The sequence below is a fragment of the Leucoraja erinacea genome, chromosome 28, assembly GCF_028641065.1.
Source record: "Leucoraja erinacea ecotype New England chromosome 28, Leri_hhj_1, whole genome shotgun sequence".
Classification (NCBI taxonomy): domain Eukaryota; kingdom Metazoa; phylum Chordata; class Chondrichthyes; order Rajiformes; family Rajidae; genus Leucoraja; species Leucoraja erinaceus.
The window spans coordinates 15,624,921-15,645,612 of record NC_073404.1 but is presented as its reverse complement, the minus strand read 5'-3'; the positions used below and the strand labels follow the sequence as shown (position 1 = coordinate 15,645,612).

Below are 20,692 nucleotides of genomic sequence, written 5' to 3'. Positions count from 1 at the left end.
CGACCATTGTCCATGTTGCAATTCTCGACACGGGACCCTGGTCACTATCCAGCATATCCTTCCCAACTACAGCATCTGGTTGCTGTTCAGGTCACCCTTCCCGACTACAAGATCTAGTCACTGTTGTCTTTCCCGACTCACGACCCTGGTGGCTAAGAGATGTTTTTTTTCAGTGAAGCTGTGCCAGCTGTTAATGCAGCTGCCTCTTTGCACTTTTGTTGAGTTTAACATTTAGCCTAAGCAAGCAGGAATTCAAGTCAAACTACATGACCCAGCAACACTTTTAATACATCATGTAACCACAATTTCAAATGGGAAAATGGAGTCTCAATTCTTTTTTCATTTACATTTTGTGCCTGACAATGCAACGTTTCCCAGCTATCTCTTCTGACTGCTCCATCTTTATTTCATTTGTTTGTGATAAAAGCCAGAGTAAACTACACAACAGTTACAAAGTTGTTATACTATAGAGACATGGAGCACAGAAACAGGCACTTTGGCCCACCAAGTCCACGCCTACCATCAAGCTCCCATTAATCCTACACTGATCCGATTGTATTCTTCTTTACTAACACTTATCTAAACGCAAGTGGTAACTATATTGGCCAATTATCCTATTGATGCATTAGTCCTTGGGATGCAGGAGGAAACCCACACGATCACCTGTGTGAAGTGCAAACTCCACACAGACAGCATCAGGTCGGAATTGAACCTGGGTTCCTGAAGCTGTGAGGCAGCAGCTCTTCCATCTGTCCCACTTCGTCAGCCACTATGCCATTCTGTAAATACACTGATTCTAGATGCATTGTGGTGATTTTGATTGAAACGTCTCCGAGTTTGTCTGCATTTTTGAAGAGCTGTTTAATATCCGTTTCATATCAGCAATGATTTGATCATTAGCTTTTGTGATGATTTGGGGAATTAATCCCGACTTTCTGGAATCCAGCCTGTCAGATTCTTTGGGTAGTCAAAAGATACAGAGATTCAATAAAGAGAAATAAATAATCTTATTAAATACACATCAGCCCTCTCAATCTTTCCTATCGCAATGTGTAAATCACACAGTACTCGATACTGAGGGTCTGAAGAAAGGTCCCAAGCCAAAATATTGTATGTCCATTTCCCTCCACAGGAAAGGAATGTTTATTGGCAGGTGACAACCTAGAAACCTGCAGGAGGAGGGTGGTCAACTGTACTTGCATTCATGGGATTGGCAGGCCAAACAATAAAGATGTTTGTGGCTCACATACCTGGAAATTGATCAAAATTTAATAACCCAGCATGTCATGAGAAAATTAAGAAGTCCATAAGATGCTGAATGGTATGCTTGCCATCAATCGGGGAAATAAGTACAAGTATCAGGAAATCATTTTATTGCTTCATAACACTTCGGTTAGTTCGTATTTGGAATATTGTGTGTAGCTCTGGTCACCCCATTACAGGAAGGATGTGGAGACTTGAGAGGGTGCATAAGAGGTTTACCAGAATGCTGAGAAAAACATAAATGCTCGAGGATCAGGCAGCATGTGGAGAGGAAATGGACAGGTGACGTTTTGGGTCAGGACCCCAATACAAAAGGAAATTTACATTAGTCAGGAAATGGTTAAGAAAGAACTGCAGATGCTGGAAAAATTGAAAGTAGACAAAAATGCTGGAGAAACTCAGCGGCTGAGGCAGCATCTATGGAGCGATGGAATAGGTGACATTTCGGGTTGAGAACCCTTCTTCAGACTGATGTGGGGGGGGGGGGGGGGGGGGGGGGGGGGGGGGGGGGGGGTGGGGGCGGGGGCGGAAGAAAACCTTCTTCAGTCAGGAAATGGTGTTGGGTATACTGATGGGACTGAAGGTGGATAAATCCCCAGGACCTGATGGTCTGCATCCCAGAGTACTCAAGGAGGTGGATGCAATGGTGATCATTTTTCAATGTCCTATAGATTATGGATCAGTTCCTGTGGATTGGAGGGTAGATAATGTTATCCCACTTTTCAAGGTGGGAGAGACAAAGCAGGGAATTATAGACCAGTTAGCCTGGCGTCGGCAGTGGGGAAGATGCTGGAGTAGATTATCAAAGATGTAATAGCGTCGCATTTTGATAGCAGCAACAGGTTCAGTTCAAGTCAGCATGGATTTACGAAGGGAAATTCATGCTTAACAAATCTTCTGGAATATTTTGAGGATGTAACAAGTAAAATGAGCAAAGGAGAGCCAGTGGATGTAGTGTATCTGGACTTTCTGAAAGCCTTTGATAAGGTCCCACACAGGAGATTAGTGGGCAAAATTAGAGCACATGGTATTCGGTGGAGGGTATTGATATGGTTAGAAAATTGGTTGGTAGACAGGAAACAGAGTAGGGATTAATGGGTCCCTTTCAGACTGGTAGGGAGTGACTCGTGGGGTTCCGGAAGGCTCGGTGCTGGGACCGCAGCTATTTACAATATACATTAATGATTCAGATGAAGGAATTAAAAGTAACATTATCAAATCTGTAGATAACACAAAGCCAGGTGGCAGTGTTAACTGTGAAGAGATGCTATGAGGAATAGAAGAGGAAACTTTATGTAGTAATCACCCGTTTATTAGTAGCAGTATGGGCATGTGATCAGTTCCAGATGCCATTGGATATTAAACATAGAATATCACCCAAATGGCAGCCAATAAATGGCTTTTGCATGCTGTAAAATCCCCTTCCATTTCCATCCACAACGCACATGTGAATGGTCTCCCTTTGCCTTGTCCTATAGTTATTCCACTGTATTCAGGTTTTAGTTTGAAGCAGAGACCTCAAGAGCAAAGTCCTCAGGTCACAAGTGAAGTGTCCTCTGGCACACACATGGCAAAGGATTACCAACAAGAGTTCTCAATCCCCAGTGGTCTAATAAATCTCCTCCTTCCCCTTTTGATCTTTTTATTTATGCTCGGTATGGACTAATTACTTGTTTGAACTAGTCAAATTTATGAAACTTTAACCATGAAGCTCAGGAAGCAATTAATTATTGTTAATCCAAATATGATTCCAATAAATTTGCTGCGTATTTCCCATGGTGTGATGTCCAGAACTATACAGGTATTAATATGGGTATACAGCATTAATAGCTCTAGCACAACCTCTATCATTCCTGTTGCCAAGTTCTCTAGGTATAAAGTTGAATACTTCCCAATCATTATTGCACGCTACTTTATACTTTCTGGTTTGAGCCACACAATGCTGCGTTAGTGCCTCGAAGTTTGGCCAAGAAGTGGCGAGACCAAGCTGAGGCTTGGCGATTGTTTCGCCGAACACCTCCGCTCGGTCCGCAATAACCAACCTGACCTCCCGGTGGCTCAGCACTTCAACTCTCCCTCCCATCCCGTGTCCGACCTCTCTGTCCTGGGTCTCCTCCATGGCCAGAGCGAGCAACACCGGAAATTGGAGGAACAGCACCTCATATTCCGCTTGAGGAGTCTGCATCCTGGGGGGCATGAACATTGAATTCTCCAAATTTTGTTGGCCCTTGCTGTCTCCTCCCCTTCCTCAGCCCTCGGACTGTCTCCTCCCATCCCTCAGGCTCCTCCTCCTCTTTCCTTTCTTCTCCCCTCCCCGAAACGTTGCCTATGTCCTTCGCTCCATAGATGCTGCTGCTGCACCTGCTGAGTTTCTCCAGCATTTTTGTGTTTCTCCAGCATTTCGATTTTCCAGCATCTGCAGTTCCTTCTTAAACAAAAGCCTTGTTTCCTGTTTGACTGCAGATACCACTTATCACCTGTAGAGGTCTCGGCACTGCAAAGTAAACTGGATTAGTGAAAATCTCAACTGAAGCTTCGGTTGCCCTTTCTTCGCTGCAAAGTAATTTTTAGGCGATAATCCTACTCGACAGTTTAGTGGCTCGTCCGGATCATAGCATACATTCGAATGGGACATCTACCATTTGTCATCAGCTTTCCAATTATTGTATATACCAATTTTAAATAACATGCCTAGGATTTATCCCAAGCAGGTCAATAATTTGCTTTCTAATTTATTTTATAACCTCTTATTATGTGGTACCTCAATGCAAACCTTGTCGTAGTCTAGAGATTTCTTAGCCTAATACATTATTATCTCAGAACATTCAATCAAATATGACCAACGTTTTATAAACCAATTCTGGCATTTCAAATTCTGGCATTTCACTGTAATCATATAATTTTCTCCCCTCATATTTCAATAACTGCTCCAAAATAGTTGCTGTACTAAACAAAACGTTTGCTCCTTTCCCTTAAATATTAAAATCACAATGGCCACATTTCAATGTAATTTAACACTTTGAGGCTACATTGATTGCTATGACAGATTATAACTAAAGAATCTCCAATTTACAAACCCAATTTAGATATCTCTGATAAATGCTATCAGGTCCAGGGACCAGATCAGCTTCAGTACTGATTGATTTTCAATTTTTCTTTTTTGCTTGGATTAATTTTAGCGAGTTCTTCACATGATTATTACATTAATACTTTTAATAGAATAAAATGTAAATTTTCCATATGCTCCAGTCTGACAAGTAATTCTTTGTAAAGTCTGCCATCATTTGGCGTGCAAATCAACGCTGCTCTGCAGACCAAATTGCAGTAAAGAAAGGCTAAATCCAACCTGCAAACATTCAACTAACGATCAAAATATGCAGAATTTTATGGCAGATTTATTTTCCTTTGCATTTATTTCTGTTACTTCAATCCACACTATCTTTTGTACTTTGTCATTAGTGATATTTCTCCTCTCTTGCTGACCATTACTGTTTTGTTAAGTAGTTTATAATCTGTGAGAATTAAACATATAAAAATCAGATAATTTATGGTGCTTCACATTCCTGCTTGTTTGCACTCATCTGGCGCTGATGTAAGGCCAATTAACTGATTGTGGACTTCCAGAGGAAGGATGAGGACCCACAATCCTGTTTATATCAACAAGGGTTGTATATATCCACAATGGTGGAGAGAGTCAAAAACTTCAAATTCAAATGCAAAAAGTTGTGAATACTGCCCAGTCCATCACCGGCTCTGACCTCCCCACCTCGAAAGGATTTACCGGATTAGCTGCCTCAAAAAGGCAGTCAGCATAAACAGAGACCCACACCACCCTGGCCACAACTCATTTCATCCCTGCCATCGGGAAAAAGGTACAGGAGCCTGAAAACTGTAATGTCCAGGCTCAGGAACAGCTTCTTCCCTACAGCCATTTGGCTATTAAACACCACACCTCAAATAATCTCTGAACTACATGGACTATTATTGTACTATTTTTGTGTGTGTGTGTGTGTGTGTGTGTGGATTCGGCACACATATATACACACACACACACACATATACACTCCATCAATGTATGCGTGTGTGTGTGTGTGTGTGTGTGTGTGTGTGTGTGTACACATACTTTTTTTCTCGTTTATTATATTGTTTACAGTGTACTAATTTTACATATTCTGTTGTGCAGCTGCAAGTAAGAATGTCATTGTTCTATCAAGGACATATGGCAATATAACACTATTGACTCTCTTGACTAATGTGGGGTCTGATCTCCCTGGCCCTCCACAACCCCTAGTTGGGTGGCAAGAATTTAAGCTATGCCTCTGAAACTTTGAAAATTAATAATCATAATTGATTGATTCTTTATTATCACATGTGACGTCACAGTGAAATTCTTTATTTTGCAAACCGTACAAAAGCACTGAAATGCCGAACATTAAATTAAAGCAAGATAATTTTTTAAATCACTCGCTTTGCCTCATTTCACATGCCCGGAATTAACGTTAAAATGTGTCTGGTCTGTCAGTTTTGGATCAGAAAATTAGATATGTCAGCATAATGCTGGGAAATCCCAGCTGCTGGAAGCCCAATGTGAACTGCTGACACCAAGCCCAGCGAAATTCATCCCATGAATCTAAAATGTCATATGTTGATACACAAGAAAGCTTGGAGTACAGTTCGGTACTGCTTAATAAATCACCCTGTGAATTGCCCAATGGAATTGTCTTTCATTTAATCAATCTTATGGCCCTTGATGCTCTCCAAGGGTCAGCAACAGTGTTCCAATTCCAACCTAAACTCAATTGTGGGGCATGCAGATACAAACAGTAAGAATGCAACACTACTTGCAAATTTAAGCTGCTGTACAATGCTGTCTTGCTGTGGAAAGTGAGTGGAGGAAGTTTATTTGAATGATATCATCCCCTACAGTACAAAGCTGGAGGATTTCTAACACAGACTCCTAACCCCAGTTAAATGAACTGTCTTCGTCATTTATAAAATGATTTTGCATGTTCTTTGCAAGCTCAATACATAAAAATTCCAAATGTATATGTCTTTATTGTTCAAAGAAAATCTAAATCCTGTACATTTTTTCCCCCACGAACTTAAGGTATTATCCACATAATCTATATAAATTTCTAGTTAATAAGAATAAATTATATTGTCCAGTGTAGATAAAATGTCAGATTACTAAAATCCATTAAATCATGTGAATCTTGTCTACTCAGTACTCAGCAGAACTAACCTTCATTTCTCTCCCGCCATGGAAAAACATTAAATGCTCAAAATGAAGATAAATTTGATTACATTGTACTTTTGATAAAGGAAGTTTATTTTTGTCTTACTTTTTTAATTATGCTCATGACTCCGTTATTTCATGAAATAAACAATGCATCCAATGTTATTACATTCAACACCTATTATTGGAAATAATATTTAATAAAAAGAAAAAAAATTTGCTTTAAACATTTTGAAATTATACATTCAATGAGATATGCATTTCACATGTAAATACCTTGATTACCAGTTTAAGGAATGCTACATTTTCTAATTGATTTTTTGAAAATCACATCAGCAATTACATTTTTGTAATAAAACTGCTTTATTGCAAAATTAAGTTGAGTAAAAGTGAACACAAGCACCCAGTTAAAGTTTTGCATTCTTAATCTAGAGAGAAAACTAATCCATATAAGCTTAAGTCTCTTCAGCTTGCATTTTCCCCAATATAACTTTGAAGTTTAAATAGACAGTTTACAGCGGATCCTGAAAACTTTTAAAAGAAAATTGACAGGTAGTCTTTCATGTTTCTGCAATTAGTTTAATTAGACCATTTACAATACGATTTATTCATTCTTAAAAAAAAATGAATTGGAATAAAAAGCGAGCATGAGATATAAACAGGAACGGAGATCTATGCAATGGACAGTACTTAATATTTGTCTATTTTTCCTGAATATATTAGTCAAAATACAAATGGCAATTCAATAAATAATGCCACAAGTATAAAATCACCGCAGGTAACCTGTCAATTTTAAGACCACAAGAGGCAAATATTTCCTTAGACTGCTGAAACAGAATGGTAACATATTTGTGTTGAACGCTGTTACAGCAGAATACCTGGATTCCAGGAAAAACAAAGCTCTGTGGACTGGGATACCAGCTCCACAGCCTAACAGAATGACGCTCAGCATGATTCAAAGATAAAGTCCCTGTTGTTTTTCTAAAAGCCATCGAACTAGTGAAACCACAGGTATGGCCAGATAAATCACGTAAATCAGCTCATATTACATTCTTCTATAAAATGGATAGGGGCTGCAGAATTATACAAATGCAATGTTCCTTTCCCCTATAGTATCTTGGCCTGTGGAATCATCGGGATCTGTTTTACTATAAAAATAGAACTATTCTTCTGCTTCTGCACTATTAGTGAGCACTTGAAAGCAACATCCAAGGCACTTCAGGCAATATGAAATATTCAGAAGTTTAGGAAATGTTGAGAATGAAAAGGGAGAAATGAACATTTCTTCTCTCCTTCAGAAATGTCCTGTCCACTTTCCCCAAGGGTCTGCTTTTGAAAGCAAAGCAGCAGAATCCTTGTCACATCAAAGACACAATTTATTTACAAAAAGGCAGGAGCTGGGGGGAAAAGAAATCTTGACATAATATTTTTTTAAAGATGTGCCAATTTGTAAAAAACAAATCAGAGATAACTAGACTGAAGAACATTGGAGTCGTAGAAAAGGAAGGGGAAAATGACCTGAAAATCCATGGATCAACGAAAAGGATATAATTTTTATCTTCAATTTTCATTTGGAGATTGGTATGATTCAAAAGCCATATTTGTGGAGAAGGCTAAACTGAAAGTACATCTTCAGTAGTCTGTCTATACCCCATGCTTATTTGACAGCTTTTTTTCAACCATAATGCTTTTCCATCTTCTTTTTAAAAAAGCAGATACAATCCAAATGTAAAAAATATAAGCTGATATCAAATAGTATAAAATTAGATAAACCTGCAAATGCAATAATTTGCCCAAATTGTAAAAGGTGACAAAGGCATTCTTCAGTAAGACTGATTTCTATCAAAATAGTTTTTACACAAATCACTTTGCACAAATAAACCAGATGTTAAGTAAAATGGGCCAATCACATTTTGAGATAAATTAACATCCTACTAACATGTCAAATCACAGTTGCCAAATAGGAAAAGCCTTGAGAAAATTCCAACCCTTTTCCAATTATATTAAGAAGCCTTCACTCCAGATATTATACTGCACTCACTTTGGTCCTTTCTCTCAGCAGCATCATGGAGATTTCAACACCATAAAAGGAGAGTGAATTTGATTATTTTGTATATTTGAGAGACTATATTTAGAGAATGATGCTCAGAGCAGCAAACTCTCCACCCCAATGTACCAAGTATATCAAAAATATATGCATTACAGTATTCACTTGATAGGTGGGACAGGCAGAGGAACAGGGTGTGGGGGGGATGCTAGACAGAGAGGTTAGGGATGAAAGAAAATGTAAAGTGGGAAGCCTGAAGATAGATTACAGAATTAATCAGATTAATCACAGAATTATAGGCTAGTTCAAAATAGCACTTATAGCAGAGGAAATGATTATGTTGCACTTCTTCCCAGTAAACAATTTATCATAGAGTATATAATATAAATAGGACATGGCAGAATATCAGTTTCCACCATTTTAGAATAATGGGAGATATTTTGTTACCCAGGTGAAATGCCTCTTGTAGAATATTCTTAATGAGACTAATATACATCTGTTTTTGGTACAGGTGGAATGTGCGGGTGGTATAAATGTCAAATTTTGATACATCTAGGCACTGTGATCATTCAAAAGGTTTGTATAAATGTAAACTCGATAACCAGGACTAACAGCCATGCCTTCATCCAGTTATTGTGTTCAAGATGCAAGTAATACCATCTCAAAACATGAATGGTCAACTTCTGCAGTCAAAAAAACGGTTGAATTAGAGAAAATATTTTAAAGGATGGGATAAATTTAAAGGAAATCGGTCAAAAACACAGCTTTTTCCTGAGAAAGGAGGAAACAGTAGACATATCCATTTAGATGAACAAGAAATTGCACTGCTGCATCACTGGAGAGCACCAGGTACAATGCAATGGTCTAAATATTTAAACAGATTGATTATATTCCAACTATTAATACCTTACATTATTTGCATATTAAAACCCTGACCAGCGAAAAGAAAGTGTATGGATAAGACTACTTGAAGGCACACCATTCTTCAATACAAAGCACAAACATCACATATGATTGTAGAAATGTTCTTTGTGTTATTGGAAGATTTAAAAAGGAAGTTGGTTTAATTTAAATTCAGATGATGATTGTGGTATGAGTGCAAACTGAAGGAAAACAGCATCTGAACAACAAGCTAGAACGAATATGAATATGATTGCAGAATATGACTATGTTCTGAATATGAATATGAGATACGAGTGCTGGCATTGGTCAATCACAATTTCTGTTTTTTGACCTTTAGCCTTCTTAGTAAAGTTAGCTTGTAAACGTTTACCTGCAATATTGCACAGGAGATAAATGCAAATTTAAAGATCAACAGACTGGATTTAAAATGACAAATTGTGTTTACTTTTTAATTTATGCATTTCTACTGATCTTTAGGTATACTACGTGCTTCAAAATAGGAAGATTCTGATTGCACAGAATTGTATAAATGATATGGAACCATGCATCTTTGCGTGGTTTTGTTTTAAAGTTTGAGGTATAATACATTGAAGATGGTGCATCTTATCAACCCAGTATGACATAAATGTATGTGTAATTTAAGCAAAGACTGATTTTGCCTTGCATTTAGGGGTGTGTAGGTTGTAATAGGAATGGTTGCTTGTTACGTAAGTGGCCTTGGATTTAGTCTATGAAATCAGGTAGGTGTGGCACAGCTTAGTTTCAGCTAGAAGCAACAAATCTATCCATATACTTTCATTATAAAATAACATGATGATGTGAACTTTCAATCATCTATCACTTCTTATTCATTTTAAAGCAATTACTTCTTTGCTTTATTATTTTCTCAAGCATAGGCTTCCATTACTTGGAGCTGCACTGCCCCCTTCTACCACCACCCACTCTTACTAACCATTGGCAAAAACTAAACCCACAATTTATAAAGTGTCTTCAGTCTTATGTTAAACTTTGAGTGCTTAGTCCACAGGCACAACATCCTTCAAAAATACTAATTCTCTCCAAAAGAACCTGGTTTAATTTTAATAATCTCTGTTTTTTGTGTCCTGCCTTCAGCAACCTGCACTCATGATCTGTCAACTCACAATTCTTTCATCAAAAGGCACGTAAAACAATGATTACCCGGAGAACTGTCACCTCCCATTTTCAGGATTAGTGACATCCTGAGAGAGCTCAAACAGAATGTCATTCCATGGGGCAGTACAAGCCTCATGGCTTCTAATAACCTTGCTTTACTTTGGGCTTATAATTTTCCTTCCAATCGCATTTCCTTCATTCATTTATACCCTACTTTTTTTTTAAAATAATGCAAGATGTTGAGGCTTAGTAAGTTACCCTTTTAGCAAAGTCAAGGCAAAATGATATTATTATGTAAAACTTTCTGATCAACTAAATGTTGTTTTCAGTGAGTAAAGTAGAAATGTGTTAACTGTCTTACTGGTAGGAAAAGTGAACTGGAAAGTGTTGATCAGTAGGATAGGATCTGGGTTGTGAAAATGCACTTTTCCATTCAATTTGATATGGTTTCATAGTAGCTGTAGTTACTTAAGATCTGAAGACATGCACGGCCCTTATGACAAACTGTCTACAAATTGGGCATTCACTCATGCGCTTTCCACACTTAGTACACGTGACCATATGGCCACACTCAAGTAGCACACAGTCAATTGGAGAGTCCATGCATATTTTACAGAGATTCTCATCAACCGAAGTTCCTGTCCCACCTACACAAAATAAAAGAGCAATCAATAATTATACACCAGAGAGAATACTGGGAAATAAGATTAAAACAAACATAGCTTGTGGGGACAAATAAAAACATATTGATATTGATCAGAGTTCAAAGAATGAGGGGGAAATATTAAAATGTAGTAATTGCTAAAGGGCATAACAGGGTAAAGTTGAAATGTTTCAATGAGTGGAAGGTGTCTTAAACAGGGGTAACTGTGAGATAGGAGCAGATTCCTTGTGAGATAGCAGGGCATTTAAAACTGAGTTACATAAGAATTCATTCTTGCAGAGCTGATGAATCTCTGCTATTTTCTGACCCAGTCAATTGTGATGGCTGAATCAATGCAAGTACTCAAGGAAGAGGTAGTCATTTTTTGAAAGATTAAAGTATTGTGCAATTGGCATGGATGAGTAGAGCTCTGGGGCAGATCACTGAATGGCATGTCAGGCTTGAGGGCCAAGTGACCTATTCGTGTTCCAAAATTTCTAGCGTTCAACAATAAACTGGTTATTGTCCAGAATAAAACATTACAATTTAGTGGTTAAATTCAGAATATCAGTGCGAGGGAATGAAATTCTTATCATTTAAAGGGCCTGTCCCACTTTCACAACCTAATTCACGACCTCTGCCGAGTTTGTCCTTGACTCATACTCGCAGCACGGTCGTCATGAGGTCGCAGGTAGGTTGTAATTCTAGTCGTGGGTATTCGTGGCATCAAGTAGGTCGGGGCGTTTTTTCTAGCATGATGAAAAACGTCCACGAGTAAAAAAAGGTCGTGAATTAGGTCGTGAAAGTGGGACAAGCCCTTTCATATATAGCTCGCAATATTAGCAAACTCAGAACATGCAAAGGGTGACTCATGCTAAGGGTAAAGTCAAATTTTGGACCTCATGAGTTCAGACCCGTACGTTTTGGGTTTTAAATTGGCCAACTTAATGGGATAAAAATCCAATTCTTCCCTACAGTTCCCTGATCCTTAAGTGGAATCGCATGTCTGAATAGAGGGAGAAAGGTCAAGAAGTGAACGGGACAGATGACGTGTTACATCTGCTGCTTTCTGAGGCCCACTAACTCTGCAGCACGTGGTTACACTTTGAATTTTGCTTCAGACTGCTGGCCGTGGTGCAGTAGTTCAGTAATTTAACATCGATTGGTATTCCATATGTACCATCACTCAAATGCCAAAGTGCTTAGAAATGGGAAACTTGCACTGGGACAGCAGTACTATTTTACAAAAGTCAGCCCAAGGACAAATTAGGCAGGTTAGGAGGTTATTTTAGTTAGATTGTGAAATGTTTTAAAATAAACCTGGGTAAAAATACTGAAAATAATCAGTACCAAAGCCCTCATCTGGCTGAATATTGTGCTCCTCGGTAAAATTTGAGCATCAACTGGAAGAAAGTTTTCAAATTGTTACTTCCATTTACCTCCTCCACAATTCTGAGATCTATTTGGACACTTTGGGTTATATTAAAGGGGATGAAGAGTACGCTTTGACAATTTTCTGTGTTCTAAATATGCAATATAATGAATATTTGTATATATTTTTAAAAACTGCAGTGATAATATAAAGAATCTTACCATCTTGTGTTTTAAGTTCAGCAGCTGCAAAAATAAATTAGAATAAAGTTATATCAAACATTGGTATTAAATGCCAATTTTAATTATCTACCTCTGTATAAACCTTTCCTACCATGATTCTGAAGATCTCTTTGTTCATTGTATAATCTTGTCACTCGCTCCATTAACTCCCATTTTTCACAGCACCCTTTGTAATTTACAAAGTTTCGAGCTAGTATTTCTTTTAGCTGGCGTACTGATAGACCTTCAATATCTTCCACACAAGTCAAGTCTGATAAAGATGCTCTATGCCGGCCTGGGGCAATTATCTCCTCTGAATTGACGGACTAGAACAAAGCCAAACCAAGAGAGATTAAAGATAGATGGACATGTAGTATCAATACCTCTAGACACATTTAATCTCATCAGCGTCTCTTCTTCCTGAGGAGACTGAAGAAGGTCCATCTGTCTCCTCAGATCCTGGTGAACTTCTACCGCTGCACCATCGAGAGCATCCTTACCAACTGCATCACAGTATGGTATGGCAACTGCTCTGTCTCCGACCGGAAGGCATTGCAGAGGGTGGGGAAAATTGCCCAACGCATCACCGGTTCCTCCCTCCCCTCCATTGAGTCTGTCCAAAGCAAGCGCTCAGCATCGCCAAGGACTGCTCTCACCCCAACCATGGACTGTTTACCCTCCTACCATCCGGGAGGCGCTACAGGTCTCTCCGTTGCCGAATCAGCAGGTCGAGAAACAGCTTCTTCCCGGCGGCCGCCACTCTACTCAACAACGTACCTCGGTGACTGCCAATCACCACCCCCCCCCCCCCCCCCCCCGGACACTTATTATTATTTATTCAAATCGTTTGCTATGTCGCTCTTCAAGGGAGATGCTAAATGCATTTCGTTGTCTCTGTACTGTACACTGACAATGACAATTAAAATTGAATCTGAATCTGAATCAATTATTCCACGCACTAGTCATAAAAATGTAGCGTGTGTATAATTTTGTACAATAACACACTATAATTTTTACAGCACATTCTCCAAACAAATTTTACACACCTCTCATTTTGGGTAATGAAATTAGTAATAAATGTATTTTTGCCTAAGCTACTTAATCCTTTCCTTCATTACAGAGGGGAACAGACTCAATTTCTGTTAATCTAGTGATTTTGGTCTCAAACATTCATTTAAACAACCACATTCTCATGAAACACCGCATTTGTTTATCCAAATGATACTTTTTGCACAATTTTGTACAGTGGATTGTAAACAACTGGGGAGCAAATAGTACATTTCATAGAGCTGTTGTCTCAGGTGCCGTCTGTGTGGAGTTTGCACGATCTCCCTGTGACTACATGGGTTTACTCCGGGTGCTCCGGATTTCTCCTATATCCCAAAGACCTGCGGGTTTGCAGGTTAATTGAGCTCTGTAAATTGTCCTTGGCAGTATAGTGTGAATTGGTGATCTATGGTTGGCATGGACTCAATACGCCGAAGGGCCTGTGTTTTGCTGTGCATCTCTAAACTAACTGTTCTGGTATTCTCTCCTTTATGAATCCATCATGAAGCAAATGTAAGATGGAGATGAATTTCTTTTGACTTTTGACTCCATACTTAATTATGACCATTATTTTTGTGGTATTGGCCTAGAGCACATGGATATACTGGGGAATTTTGTTGGTTATTGCCAACTGTACATCATAACCGAGTAAGGTAATATCATTGCATGTAGTTGAAACAAAAAAACTGCAATGATGGAGAGTAGACAAAAGAATACAAAGTGTTGGAGTAATTCGGCGGCGGGGTTTGGCAGCATAGCTGGAGAACATGGATGGGTGACGTCGAGACCCTTCTTCAGACTGATTCAGTCTGCTGAATTACTTCAGCACTTTGTGTCTTTTCACCGCAAAACTAGGTGCCGATGCCAGTGGTCTGCCCCAGCGAGCCTTTCATCGGTTCAATTGGCTATTGTTGCAACTAACGTTGCAACCCCTGCTGGCAGTTCTTAGTTCATGATGCTGCCACTGACAACACACACTCGGTCACCGTGGGGCTCCCTCACTTCTCATCTGCTGCCATTTCCTAGCGGCAGCAAGTCGACGACTCCGGGGGAGAAGGAGGAGGCAGCAGCGGTGGAGGGGTTGGAGAGGTCGAATGGACAGAGGGACGGGAGGGGAGCAGCGGAATGGACAAAGCAAAGGAAGAAGCGGCAGCTATAAAGAGGGGAGGAAGCCCCACGGTGACAAGGTGCATCCTGTAGGTGATGGCAGCCAAAAGATAGAGCTGTCCCCAGGGGCTACAACGTGAACCACAACAGCCGTCTGTGTGGTTAGAGAAGACCGGCTCATCCGTTAGAACCAAAGTCCATTGTATAGGGGTCCAATAAATGAGGGTTTACTGTATCATCACCTTTAGAGATAATTTCATCCATGGCAGCACTATGCTCTTTAATATTCAAAAAATGCATTAAAAAATAAAAACCATTCAGTTAAACAGTCAAATTTCAGTGTGCCAATCTGGCAGCTGAAAATTAGATTCAATTAATTTTATTCACCACAGATTTATATCCCAGTGCAATTGGACAGATTTAAAAAAAAATTACATATTCCGCCAAAAAATAAAACATTATGTGAAAGGTAAAAGAGAACTCATAGAACTTGGTACAACATAGCCTTTCACCACTACTCTCTGCCTCCTATAATTTTAACAAAATTATATTAGTTCATCGGAATTGGTACTTTCTGGACTTGCACAAGTATTGTGAAAGCTGTTTAATACTCCCTTATTATGCTCTATGGAATGGAGTTAAATTAATTAAACCACAATAAAAACAAACTAATTTTGTCCAAACATTTATTCAATGAACATTTAATATTACTGATCACATTGGAAAACAAGGTGTTGTTTGTAGAATGCTCGAAATAAAAGAAAACTAAACTATGGAACTAGGGGTAAATATTCAACTCACCTCAGTCTCATCATCATTTTGTGCTGAAGTCTCATTCTGATTTCCTCCACTCACTTCTGTGTTTGCCTGCAAATGCAAACCAGAAAATGGTTCCAGTAATTTAATACTTCACATTCATATTCCAAAACCCAGCAAATAATATTTTTTTTGAATAAAGCTGAAAGGATGTATCATTTAAAAAATAATACAGAAAGGCTGCATAATTTATAATTTGTTCACTACTAACGAGTGATTTTGAATTTCTCTGCAGCTAGTGGCAAAAGCCATTAATAATTCAAAACTAAATTAACCTTGTCCTGTTGTGTCAACTCCCTCATAAGATCTCCTGCTGTAAACATCATATAAACAGTAAATTCTGATTTTCTCCATCAGTCAAAACTCAAATTATGAAAATGTATTTCCTCTTTGCAATTAAAACTGACTTTGGTTTAAGCATGCATTTTCGTTGCTCAGCAAAGTGTTGCATTTAATAGGCAAGTAATGTGATGGTTGTTAGCATCTCAATACTGCTGCGCTTATGAATGCATCAAAAATAACCAAACATCACTAATAGGTTTATTACAAAGGAATTAATGAGGAATCTTTTTACTGTGGACATGTGACCAACAGCATAATTCATTGGAATTTAAATAGGAGCAGGATTAAGCCATGCGCTTCCTTCAAACAGCTCCATCATTCAGTAAGATCGTGGCTAATCTGATCATTAGCCTCAACTCCACATTCCTGTCTGTTCCCCATACTCTTGGACTTGCTCACACAAAAAAAATCTAATGATCATAGCCCTGAATGTAATTAATAATATTCAGCCTAAACAGGAGTGTGTGTGTGTGTGTGTGTGTGTGTGTGTGTGTGTGTGAGTGTGTGTGTGTGTGTGTGGGTGTGTGTGTGTGTGTGTGTGTGTGTGTGTGTGTGTGTGTGTGTGTGGAATGGGGACAGGGAATTCCAAACATTCATGATCCTCTAGAAAAATCCCTCCTTATCTGTCATCAGTGGGCAATCACTTTTCTGAAATTTGCCCCCAGTTTGAGATTCTCCCACTAAGAGAAACAGCTTCTCAGCCTCACCCAGTTTTTTTTTTTTTCAATCAAAAAATTTTAACTTTCTAAAATTATTCAGAAATTCCTATTTCTTGAATCAATATAAAACTAAAGCTCAAAATTGAAGACATCCAAATAAATTTTAATTACATCAACTTGATGTTTCATAGACACTTTTCAGAAATTTATGGAAAAACATACCAGGTTTGGTTCCTGAGAATTTCTTGGGCTATTTGGGTTGGTCGCTCCATACGGTGGGGGAGCATCATGAGAGGTAGATGCTGTTGTCCCTGTGGGTGCATTTGACATAAAGGTCTGTTGTTCAGATATATCCATTCTATAAAGAGGAATATGCACCTGACTAGATGGTGCGGACTGAGGTTGCTGTCCCATTACCAAATCTACCAGATCAGATTTCTCTCGGCACATTTCCATTGAAATTTCATGTAGATGTAGGTAGTCACGCAATTCTTTCACTTTCAGTTTCATCAGTTCTCCCCGGTGGAAGTCGGTGGTGCGAAATCTCTGGCAAGTGTGGCATATTTTAGGGCTATTTTCAGATTGGATTGAACAAGATGTGCAAAAGCTCTTCTTACAATCAACACAGACATGCTGAAAAGAGAGGAAACATTAATGGCAGTGTGCCTCATTTAACACAGTAATTGAATCAATGCAGAGTTCCTTTTTGTGATTATTTTTGTTTTCCTATAAAAAGTATCTATTTTAAAAACACATTTTATTTCCATCACAAATAACAATTGACCTCACATAATTGTTCGCAGTAAGTTAGATCATATTGTGATGTTTTACAAGAATAATTGCGTTTGACATGCAGTTTGCAAGAAATTATTTTGCTTCCTTTTACAGTAGTCTGTATCCGTTTACAGTAACAAAGGTAGGGGAGTGAAATTTAGAGGGCACAGATTCATAGCAAGAGGGGAAAGATTAAAAAAAGCAAGGGCAACTTTTTCTAGTGGGAAGTACAATTACAAAATTTAAAAGACACTTGGACAGGTACATGTATTGGAAAGGCTTTGAGGGATCTGGGCCAGGCACAAATGACTGAGCCAGGCACGGAAAGGAACTAACTCTGTGAGGCGCCTCAGTCGGCCTGGATACCTATTTAGCGCTCCACAGCTTTACGGCTCTATCTACCAGTGCTCCGTCTCTCATAATGGTATATACTTCTATCAAGTCATCGCTGAGCCTGCTTTGCAACAGGGAAATCCTGCCCAGCATCTCTCCCTACAATAGAAGCCCTTCAATCCAGATAATATCCCAGTGAGTCTCAGTTGCATGCTTTCCGGCATATCCACATCCTTCCTTTAGCATGAAGTTAGAAACAAAAAGCTGGTGTAACTTTGGAGGTCAGACAGCATCTCTGGAGAAAAGGAATAGGTGACGTTTTGGGTCGAGACCCTTGTTCATACCAGTTCCTTCCTACATACATCCTTCCTTCAGTGTGATGCCCAAACTCTAATATTCTGTACCTTGAACAATTAAAGCAGGCGTGCTATTTGCATTCTTCATCACCCCATCGATCTGTGTTGCTATTGTTTGAGAACCATGGATTTGCAAACCAGGGTCTTTCTGTTCATTAACATTATTTAGTGTGCTACCGTTTAATGTATATGTACTGCCCCAATTAGACGTCTAAAAATGCACTCTCATTGGGATTAAATTCCATTTGCTAATGCTCTGCCCAATTTCCATCTGATCATTATCACACTGCCGTCTTAGATAATCTTTCTCGTTATTCAGAACATAACCGATTTGTCTCATCTTCAAACTTGTTCATCACACCTGCTACATTCATGCCTAATTCATTCATATATATATATAATATCACGGAGCAAAGATCGCTGTACATCAGTGGCCACAGATATCGAATCAGAAAAGCATCCTTTCACCACTACTCTTTGCCTCCAATCAAGCCAATTTTGAATCCAAAAAGCCAGTTCACCTCTGATCCATGTATCTTAACCTCCGGGTCCAGATTACTGTGTAGGACCTTGTCAAATGTCTTGTTGAAGTCCATTTACGCAACATCTATCACCTTGCCTTCATCAATCTCCATTGTTACCACCTAAAAAACTCACTTTAACGAGACAGGATTTCCCCAGTGATAAGGTTCACTTCTTAATAAACAGACAACTCACAAAAAGGTTAGTTAGACCAACTCAAGCTTTACTGATCATCTGCCGACGGAAGTGACAGGGATGCACCAGTCAAGTAAGCAACAGACACTTGACTTCATTCAATGAACAAAGAATTGCACAATGTTTTATACTGTGTGTTTGTCACTTAGTCACATTCCAAAGATGTTAGTCATGGTCAGAGACACAGTCAATACACATTACCACAGGATGCATCTGAGCTTGAGCTTGTCTCTTGTCAATTAGTAGACACATTTCAAAGGCATCTTATCAGTTGGTACTTTCAAGACAAGACATCTCAAAGGCATAGGTCATTGTCTTAATATACATCACTGATACAAGTCTGGGCTTCTCTCTCTCTCTCTCATCAATTGGTAGACACATTTCAAAGGCATCAGTCATTGTCTCAATACACAGCAACCTGAGGCAAGCCCGGGCTTGTCTCACTCTCTTATCAATCCACTGGAAAAGGCCTGCTTGAGACAAAATATAAGCTATAACCTAGTCCAGGATTCCATTATATATCTTTTATATATTTAAAAGCATTTAACCTTTTCACCAGCACAAAGCTATGTTGACTCACCCTTATCAGTTCCCACCTTTCCAAATGTACATTACTACCTTTCTGAATTTTCTCCATTAATTTCCTTACCAGTGGCAAAAGGCTCACTAGCCTATAGTTCTTATTTATCCCCAACTACTCTTTGAAATAAAATATTGTTAGTTATCCTTTAGTCTTTAGTAGCAAATAAAGATGCAAAAATCTCTGTCAAGTTTCCAGCCCCTTCCATTGTTTTCCTCATACCATTCTTGGATAGATCTGGGGGATTTATCCAATACTTTGTTTCAAGACTTGTACCACCTCACCTTCTTAATACTGACATGCTCTGGCCAATCAATGTGTCCCTGCACTACATATCTTTCTCCTTGGTAAATACAGATGGGAAATACTCATTTAGGACCCCACATCTCTTTGGTCCCCAAAGGGAACTACATACAGAATTACTTTGATCTTATAGATCCTTAGCATGATTTCAGTCTTTTTGATCTTTCCTGGCGATGTTGAAAAGAATGTACCTAAAGATAATTACATGGCATTCTTGATTTATGGTGCCTTTATTTAGATATATAGACAAACTATAGTGTTTTAATGTATATGTACTGGATGCGTAATTCTAACATACCCACCCACAACTATTCCATTGTAAACAATTAGAATTAGCCAGTTAACATTAAAACTCTGCACCAGGTAGCCACCATTCTAATAAGCACGGAGAAATGATTCCTTGCATGAATATCTGGAGTAAATGCTTTAGTTTTGGTTATCCCTTTCCTGTCCTGAGGTACTGAGAATATTGAGCTTGGTTATTTGAATGGAAGCCCATCATTATTATATAAGTATGTACCATAGATGAAGTCAACATGAAAAGTGAAGAAAATGAAAAGGAGAAAGAAAAATCATTGTAGTGAAAAAGAGTTCAGACTTGTATTTATATCGCATCTTTCATAAATTCAACATACTCCAATGCACGTTAAAGCTAATTAATGAGTTCCTGCAATAATGAAATGTGGCAACCAACATACACAAAAGGATCCCTCAACAGCAAAGTGACATTTTTCTCTAGTGGATTGTTTGAGTAATAAATATATGTCAGGAAACCAGGCAGAAATCCTCTATACAATTAGGTCCCTTATGTCCACCTCAGAGGTGCTTGACTTAATGTT

At 38.7% G+C, this 20,692-nt stretch overlaps 1 protein-coding gene across 2 annotated transcripts in view; it reads right to left on the bottom strand.

Moving 5' to 3' along the window:
* Positions 1-9,954: 9,954 nt before the first annotated feature.
* rffl (ring finger and FYVE-like domain containing E3 ubiquitin protein ligase) overlaps positions 9,955-20,692 on the bottom strand; it is a 32,394-nt gene continuing 21,656 nt past the window's right edge. For both annotated transcript variants that reach the window (XM_055657853.1, XM_055657852.1), the window contains 5 exons: positions 17,013-17,423; positions 15,775-15,840; positions 12,932-13,145; positions 12,820-12,843; positions 9,955-11,230 (listed from right to left, as the gene is read on the bottom strand). In XM_055657853.1, coding sequence (XP_055513828.1) covers positions 11,052-11,230; positions 12,820-12,843; positions 12,932-13,145; positions 15,775-15,840; positions 17,013-17,423 — 894 coding nt within the window. In that variant the 3' untranslated portion in view covers positions 9,955-11,051. The remainder of the gene's footprint in view (positions 11,231-12,819; positions 12,844-12,931; positions 13,146-15,774; positions 15,841-17,012; positions 17,424-20,692) is intronic.